Source organism: Octodon degus, unplaced genomic scaffold, assembly GCF_000260255.1.
Source record: "Octodon degus isolate 3935 unplaced genomic scaffold, OctDeg1.0 scaffold00074, whole genome shotgun sequence".
In the NCBI taxonomy this organism is placed as follows: Eukaryota; Metazoa; Chordata; class Mammalia; order Rodentia; family Octodontidae; genus Octodon; species Octodon degus.
Window position 1 is genome coordinate 6,371,080 of NW_004524650.1, and position 8,741 is coordinate 6,379,820.

General features: G+C 34.0%; 1 protein-coding gene across 5 annotated transcripts in view; it reads left to right on the forward strand.

The window, feature by feature from the left end:
• Arhgap29 (Rho GTPase activating protein 29) overlaps positions 1 to 8,741 on the forward strand; it is a 67,409-nt gene that overhangs the window by 35,736 nt on the left and 22,932 nt on the right. For all 5 annotated transcript variants that reach the window (XM_023720289.1, XM_023720290.1, XM_004635712.2 and 2 more), the window contains 7 exons: positions 2,294 to 2,342; positions 2,739 to 2,876; positions 3,759 to 3,823; positions 4,254 to 4,364; positions 4,456 to 4,536; positions 4,715 to 4,903; positions 5,650 to 5,787. In XM_023720289.1, coding sequence (XP_023576057.1) covers positions 2,294 to 2,342; positions 2,739 to 2,876; positions 3,759 to 3,823; positions 4,254 to 4,364; positions 4,456 to 4,536; positions 4,715 to 4,903; positions 5,650 to 5,787 — 771 coding nt within the window. The remainder of the gene's footprint in view (positions 1 to 2,293; positions 2,343 to 2,738; positions 2,877 to 3,758; positions 3,824 to 4,253; positions 4,365 to 4,455; positions 4,537 to 4,714; positions 4,904 to 5,649; positions 5,788 to 8,741) is intronic.

The following is an 8,741-nucleotide window of genomic DNA, read 5'->3' on the forward strand; positions in this document are numbered from 1 at the left end:
CCTGTCTCTTGCTTTCCTTCACCACCGCCTTCTTCTTGAACATCCATCTACCCTAGAGACATCTTAGCAGTAAATGGCATGTCATGACAAGCCGCCCATTTGCCATAGATCTTAAACGTTGGTGAAACTTAGAAATATACGCAGAAAGTAGAGTGTTAATCTCGTGTGTCCTACTGTTTATGTTTATTACCATGAAACATTTGTTAACATCCTTGTAGGTCTTAACTGCCCCTGAGAGCATCCCAATAAGTATGTCACAGGATTGGGATTTCTTATTGGGAATACAGTTGGAGTATGCAGAGTACTGCTTTCAAGATTTGTATTAGTGATACTTTGAATTGACTGTGTTTTTTCCCACTGAATACAAGATGTTTAAAAAACTGCATCATGAACATATCAGATCCAAAAAAGATTTCAACAAATGTCTGGAAATATGTCATGAATTTATACTATGTCAAAATAATATAAAAGCTACATTTTTTAAAATGGTAAAAATAATGAATGGCTGCTTAAGGTATTGATGTACTATAATATTACAAAAATATAAGAACTATTTCTATAGCCAACCTTTGAGAAATGAAGGAGAATAAAGAAATCTTTAAAACTTTTAAGTATTTTACTGTTATTGATGATGATTCTTTTCAAACTGTTAATACATGGAACAACTTGCAAATCAATTTTCTATTCATATGCCTCTGTGGCACACAGGTATATTAGTTCCTGATAGAAAATTCTTTCCACCTTTTTCTTTCTTTTGCACCTTTTCTTTTTTTGAGGGATTTTTTTTTTTTTTTTTTTTATTGATCTGGAATTCTTTCGGTATCCTGACCTCCTGTGCCGCTGACCTATATCGCTGAGCTCTTTCAAGGTTTTAATGTGCCCTAAACATTGCAACTGAAAAGTTACTGATACTAATTATAAAACTACCTTATTGACTAATGGCCCTGAAAAATATCCTTTAAAAATAGCCTACTTTGTACCCTGCACTTGGCTAAGCCTGCATTATTCTAATCCTTAAAACAGATAAGGATTATGAATATAGTGTTCTATCCTCCTTTCACAGAAGGGCCAGTTAAAAGTTAGGTGAGCTGAAGCATGCAGCTTAATAGCATTCAGGTTTTTTGGTTTTTTTTTTTTAACGTATTTAGCATAGGGTCTACAGGGTCTCACTATGCAGCTAAGACTCATAGCGATCCTCCTGTTTTCAGCCTGTCAAGCCATCACGCCCAGTCTCAGTCACCGTGTCAGTGTGCCCTGGGAGTGGGGCTGGCACAGCATGCTGGGGTTTGAGCCCCGGTCCAGCCTGCTGAGCTATCTGACTGGCCCTATTATTCAGTTATTAATATAACTAGACTTCAGACCTAGGTGTTTTTGATTCTTTTTGTGTTGAATCCTTGTATACTACATACTGCCCAACCATGCAGATCAAATTTAAGATCTAACAAATGTTGTAAGTAGTTTTTTAGCACCACCTAATAAGGCATTGTAGTCATTAATCACATGTACTTTTGTTTCACATGTACTTTTTAATATTTTAATTAATTGATAAATAAAATTTAAAATTCACTTTTAGTCATACTGGCCACTTTTTAAACACTCAAGTAGTTAACATGTAGCTAGTAACTACCATATGGAGTAGTAAATACATAAAGCATTTCCATTATCACAGACAGAAAGTTCTAAAAATTTTTTTATTTTTTTTTTTTAAATTTTTTTTTTTTAACATTTATTTATCGCGCGCGCGCGCGTGTGTGTGTCCAGCTCAGCCCACCAGGGGGCGGGGCTGGCTGGCATGTGGTGCTGGGGGATTGAACCGCGGTCCCTGTGCTTTGCCAAGCTTGTTCCAAGTAGGTGCTTTATACCACTGAGCCATCTCTCCAGCCCCCAGAAAGTTCTATATAAGCCATCTAATAAACTTTCAAGGACATGTTTGTCATACAATAAAGCGGTAAAAGATAACTAAACAAAATAGATCAATACTATGTATTTGGGTAGTAGTCTTACTTTGATTGTCTTTAACTTCCCAGTATTTTAGGGATTTGCAGAATGTAAAGTTTTACATTAATACTGTTAATAAACAAAGTTGCTCATTTTGGGATCTTGTGAGCTGCAGTAATAAAAAGCCATATAATTCTTATATAGTGTTTTGATATTTAAACAGACTTCTCAGGCCCTTTGAGTTTTAAATACTTGAAATTCTTTAGCAGAGTAACAAATTAAGGTGAAAAAATTTTGAAGCAGAGGTTTGGTGTCTTCTCCCTAATCTTAAATTTGTTCTCTTCCATGTTGTAAGTCTTTTGAAAACATTTCTGTGGACTCAATGGACTCATCCAATGAAAAAGGTAATGCTGAGGGTACTTACAATTTTTTTGTTAATTATTTGGCAGTTTCTTTCAAAAATGTTTTAGATTACTTAATCTCTTCTTACCTAGTTATTCATTTTAAATACAAAATAAATGCAATTTTAAGGGGAAACCCTATTAAAGTAGATAGATAATTTCATGTAGACTGATGCAAGAATTATATTAGGCTTATACCTAATGAATAAGAGAAATATATATTAAGGTTAAAAATGCATTCTAACTTGAAACAATTTCATGTTTAAACTCTGATTATGAACTTGTTGCTTAAATATTTGAAAACCAGTTTTTATTGAAAAACATCTAGAACCTCAGTACTTGTTTGTTTTGAATTACTGTGTGACCATATATAACATATATTGACATGTTTATTTTCAGGAAATTTTTCTCCTATTGAACTAGACAACGTGTTGTTAAAGAACACTGACTCTGTAGAACTAGCTTTGTCATACGCTAAAACGTGGTCAAAATACACCAAGAATATAGTGTCATGGGTTGAAAAAAAGCTTAACTTGGGTAAGTTGTTCTTTGGAGCATCTGATTAACTCTGCAGTATAGGAACTAAATTGTTTTTGATTCATTTTCTGCTGACTGAATATTATGATTCCAAGTTAGTAATTGTTTTATTGTAATCATTACACTTTCTTTTCTTGAAACGGAGATTTCCTTACACTAGATACAGTTGATAAATATTTTATTGTGGGCCAACCACTAGACCTAGACACAAAAAGACAAATAGGAGTTATATAGAAAGGGACATAAAAACACCAAAGAGTGTATAAGTAGTAGATTTTTGATAGTTAATATTACCCTAGTGTTTCATAATTGAAAAAAATGTTTTCATATCCATTATCTTAAATTAATTACACAAACTACTGAGAAGAAGGCAAGAACCTCCATTTTACAACTGTGACAAGTGATTTTTCTGAGATCATTTAGCAGGTTTGCCTAAGGTATCATACTGCAGGTGGAGGAAAATATAATCTTCCAGAGCTTTATTCTTTCTACTGCACTGTTTCTCATAGGCAGTGCTAATCAGAATCACCTGAATAAACTTAGAGGCACTATACAAGCCTTGGTTGTTTCTTAAAGAGGCAAGGTCTAGGCAAATGTATTTTGAAAACTTTCCAAGCTGGTTTTGATAAGCATGTATGACTAAGAACGAGTACATTGACTGGGGATATAACTCAGTGGCGCAGCACCTGCCTGGCAAGCGCGAGGTCCTGGTTTAATTTGCAATACCAAAAAACCCCCCAAACTCTGAGTACATTATATCTTGATACATAATTTAGTTTATTCCGTATGATATGTTTTAAACTGAAGAATTACAAGTAACTAGAATATGGGTAGAAAAAAAATGTTAGGTTTTGCCTTTTCATATCTTTTTCATCTTTTCAGAATTGGAGTCCACTAGAAATATCGTGAAGCTGGCAGAGGCAACTAGAGCTAACATTGGACTACAAGTAAGTGCTCTGTGAATTTCTAGAATTTGATTTTAAAAAAAGAGAGACTACTCAGAAAAATCCCAAATATTGTTTTGCAAAAGCAAGAACTCTCAGTTAATAGGGCAAAGAATTTTATTGCTGATTTTTTGTTGAAAAAATAAGTTTATTTAAATCTATAAATAGCTGTTCCCTATGAAAAAAAGCCCTAGGAAATCTGCAATTTTATCCAGATTATCTTTTTTTTTTTTTTTTTTTTTTTGCGGAACTGGGGATTGAACTCAGGCCCTTGCACTTGCCAGGGAAGCGCTTATTCCACTGAGCCATCTCCCCAGCCCCAATGCAGATTATCTTGATGGCCACTATAATTTTTAGTGTTTTTCTCATTTATTCACATTTATGATTAGCTAGTTTTGTATTCTAAAATTTGTTTTTCAATTTTGAATTCTAGGAGTTTATGCCACTACACTCTGTATTTACTAGTGCTCTTCTTAATGACATAGAGAGCAGTCACCTTTTACAACAGACAATTGCAGCTCTCCAAGCCAACAAATTTGTACAGGTAAAAATTAATCCTTACGTATAGTACACACATTTCTTTTTATAGTAGTATACGATAAAGTTTTTGTTTTTTTCTTTAATACCCTTTATAGCCTCTACTTGGGAGAAAAAATGAAATGGAAAAACAAAGGAAAGAAATAAAAGAACTTTGGAAACAGGAACAAAATAAGATGGTTAGTATTATAATGGAGCATCACATATCAATTTGTGGTTATCTAAAATTATCTTTCTCATGTATAACTGCTTACTGTGTAGTTTTTCTAAAATACTGTTTTATCCATATTCCTGAATATGCTAAAGAAATTTGTACTGCAGTTTCATATTTTGTACTTAATATTCTTTTCTGTGTAGCTGGAAACAGAAACTGCTCTTAAAAAGGCAAAATTGTTATGTATGCAACGTCAAGATGAATATGAAAAAGCAAAATCATCCATGTTTCGTACAGAAGAAGAACATATGTATTCCAGTAGTGGATTAGTAAAAAATCTCAACAAGCAACTAGAAAAAAAACGAAGACTGGAAGAAGAGGCTCTTCAAAAAGTAAAGTATTTGTTATCTGACAGGCCCTGGAGGACCAAGGTTCTGGTGCAGTGGGCTGGGGCAGGGCCGAGTCTGGCATCTCCCCTCACATCCTGGGGTTGTGCTGCAGCTGCTGCTGCAGGGAGGGAGCCACACTTCGAGGACTACTGTTCTCAGCAGCTTAGGAATTTAGGATTTTGTTTATGAAAGAAGCATATTACAGAGGGAAGTCATTTAATATTTTTGCTCTGTTGTTCAGAAAGTTTACTTCTTGAGCTAGTGTGTTATGTATGTGCTGATTCTCATGCCTTCTAGCAGGCATGGGCTGTAGTTTTGTATTACCTATGAAACATGATTTGCTGAATTCTTTAATAAATAGAAAATGCTATTTTATATAAAACTGAAAATTTATTTTAAAGACAATATGCTAAGTGTAAATTGTACTTGACTATTAAAGTGCCCTTCAGTTACCAAGCAAAACAAATTACTATTTGTTATCATTAGGAATATTCTATTCAAAATGTAGACAAATTTGTTTTCATAAATAGGGGCTTTCCAGTCATTTTAACTTAGTTACAGTAAGTATTTGTTGTTGCACACCTGTGATCCCAACATTTGGGAGGCTGAGGCAGGAGGTTCACTGGGAGGTTAGGGGCCTCCTGGGCTATATAGTGAGTTCAGGGGTGGACTAAACTATGCAGTAGTGAGACAAATAAATAATGTGAATTTTAATTAATGGTGTTGGTTTTTTTCTATATTCTTTGAAGGTAGAAGAAGCAAATGAACTCTACAAAGTTTGTGTAACAAATGTTGAAGAAAGGAGAAATGATTTAGAAAATACCAAAAGAGAAATTTTAGCACAACTTCGTACGCTTGTTTTCCAGTGTGATCTTACCCTTAAAGCTGTAAGTAACTTCCTTAGTATTTTGAAGGCAAGAGCTAAAAAAACAAAAAATAGGTGTTGTAGCACACACCATAATTCCTGAGGCAAGAAGAACACTGTGTGTGAGTTCAAGGCCAGCCTGCACTACAGAGGGAAACCGTTTCAAAAAAATCAGAAAATAAAGAATTCAAAAAATAGACTTACTATCTGTAGGAGGGAAAGGGATGAGTAACAATTCTGATTAGATTTAAAGTCTAATAGAACATGTTTGAAAAATAACTTTCTGTTTTTAGTAGTGATACATAGTTTGAATTATTTTTCTGTCTGTGTCCCCTATATGTCATTTTAGATTAAGGATTTGTTTAGGCAGAATTGAATTATGAGAGTTTGAAATTGCATCTAACCCATTGTTTTCCTTGCTTTACTTGGTAAAATTGATTTGGCTTCTGGAACTCCTATCAATGCTGTGAAGTTAATTCTTCAAAATTTGAAAAGTTGGTAATTAAATTGAACTTAATGATTTATTTGAAGACGAAGGATTCTGCCCTCATGTGTTTTCATTTATCTCTTTAAAACATTTTTTGCGAAGAATTAAAATACAAAAAATCTTGGTGTACACCTCGCATGTTAAAACTTGTGTTAAAACATCCACAGATTTATGAAACCTACCACAATCATGATTCATAACAGTTGCATCACTTGAATAACATTATTTCATGCTATTTCTTTGCATTCACACTCTATTTTCCCTAACCCCTAGCAAGAACTAATACCATTTGTACAGTGTCATAAATGAAATTATGTAATATGTTAGTTTTTGAGACAGAAGTTTACACAGTCCAATGCCTTTGAGATTTACCAACATAACACATGTATCAGTAGTCCATGTCTATATTTCTGGACAGTATGATTCTGCCTCAGTGTTTATCCTTTCACCAGTGGACAACTGTGCTCTTTGCAGTTTGAGGTAACAGGAATAGACCTACAATAAAATACTTTTCAAAGTTCTGTGTTTTAGAGTAAATACTTCAGAGTGGGGTTGCTGGTTTGTATCCTAAGTGCATGTTCAATTTAAGAAGATGCTAAAGTGTTTCTAGTGCAGCTGTTATCACAGTGTAGCAGAATTCCAGTTCCTCTCTGTCCTAGACCTTTGTCACTTGTTTTTAAATTTCAGCTGTTTAATAAATGTATAGTGGCATCTAGTTGTGGCTTTATCTTGTTTTTGTTTCCAGAATAACTTTTTTTTTTTTTTTTTTTCGAACCGGGGATTGAACTCAGGACCTTGTGCTTGCCAGGGAAGCACTTATTCCACTAGCCATCTCTCTGGCCAAGAATAACTATTGATAATTGATCTTTTCAAGGGCTAATTGATAGTCTATATTTTGGCTGTTATATTTTTATTGTGTTGGTTTTTATTGATGGCTTGCATATATTTTCTCCCATTCCAAAGCTTTTCTTTTTATATTTTTAGCAATGTCTTTCAAGGATCAAAAGGATTTACTTTTTTTTTTTTTTTTAAAGGATATACTTTTGATGGACTCCTGTTTATTGGTTTATTCTTTTATAGGTTTTGTTTTTGATGTTATATCTGTGGGTGTGTTGTCTAATTGTCACAAAATTTTCTAGAAATTTTATATTTTTGCATTTAGATATATGATCACATTTCAAGTTAATTTTTCTATGAGATGTAAGGTATTGGGGTTCACTTTTAGCATATAGCTATTTTCTTTTTTGTATTTTAGAGAAGGGCTTACAGAGTGTTCAGGGTCTCACTGCTGGATCGGACTCATAGTGATCTATCTGCCTGTTTACAGTCTCCGGAGACTGGGATTACAGGTATGGGCCACCACGCCCAGTGTTAATCTCTGTCTCAGTGCACCCTGGGGACAGGGCCGGCACAACAGGCCCGGGGATTGAACCCCTGGCCCCTGAGCTTGCTTGCATGTGCTTTAATCCGCTGAGCTATTTGACTGGACCATATAGCTTTTTTTTACAAGATTTTAATTTATGGACTTGTCTGAGTACCAAAACAGAAATGCCAGTGCCATTGAGAGAAATTATTGCTTACATTTCCTGAGAGAAGGAAAGATGTTACACCACACAAGGCCACAAAGGAAAATACCAGATTTAACTGCAGAAAAAGTGACAGTCTGGAGTCTTCCTTAGGGCTTTTCAAGAAAAGCAAAATAGGCAAGGTTACAGTTTAGGATTGGTGGACTTTGGGACATAGGAGTTGTTTATAGCTGCTTGTTGCCTGTTCCTGGGATGATGTAGGACAATAGAAAAAATTGGCTTGCTGCAAATTACATATGGAATTGCCTGGGACTTTAGACGTGGAACTAGTTGACTTGCCTATGAAAGATACTCTTTGGTATTTCTTAACAGCCCAAGAATGGTCAATCTCCCTAGCTAGCATGCTTTTTAAGATATCAAAATACCATACACTTATAGAAAATAAAAATGATTAATATAGATGACTGCTTGTTCCGATTGCATTAGTTGAAAACAGTATGCAATTTCCATTAAATTGCTTTTGCATCTTTTAAAAAATCTCTTTGTGCTAATTCTGAATTCTCTACTACATTCTGTTAATAGGTTTATTTAGCCTTTTGCCTAAATTCTACTGTCTTGATTCTGTTGCTTTATGGCAAGCCATAAAAATCTAGTAATGTGAGTCTTCCAACTTTATCCTTTTTCAGAATTGTTTGTATATTTAAAGTCCTTCAGCTTTGAAAAGAAAGTTAGAATCAGCTTGTCTATATTTTTAAAAAAATCTTGTTAACACTTTAATTGAAATTGTGTTCCATCTTAGATCCCACTACGGAGAACTGATTCTAAGTAGCATTTTCACTAAAGATTTTTTTATTTATGTCTTTGATGTTGTTTTAAATTGGCATCTTATAGTTCTCAACAAAGCTTTCAAAATTTTGTTAAATTTTTTTTTTTTTTTTTTTTTTAAATATTTATTTATTTTTA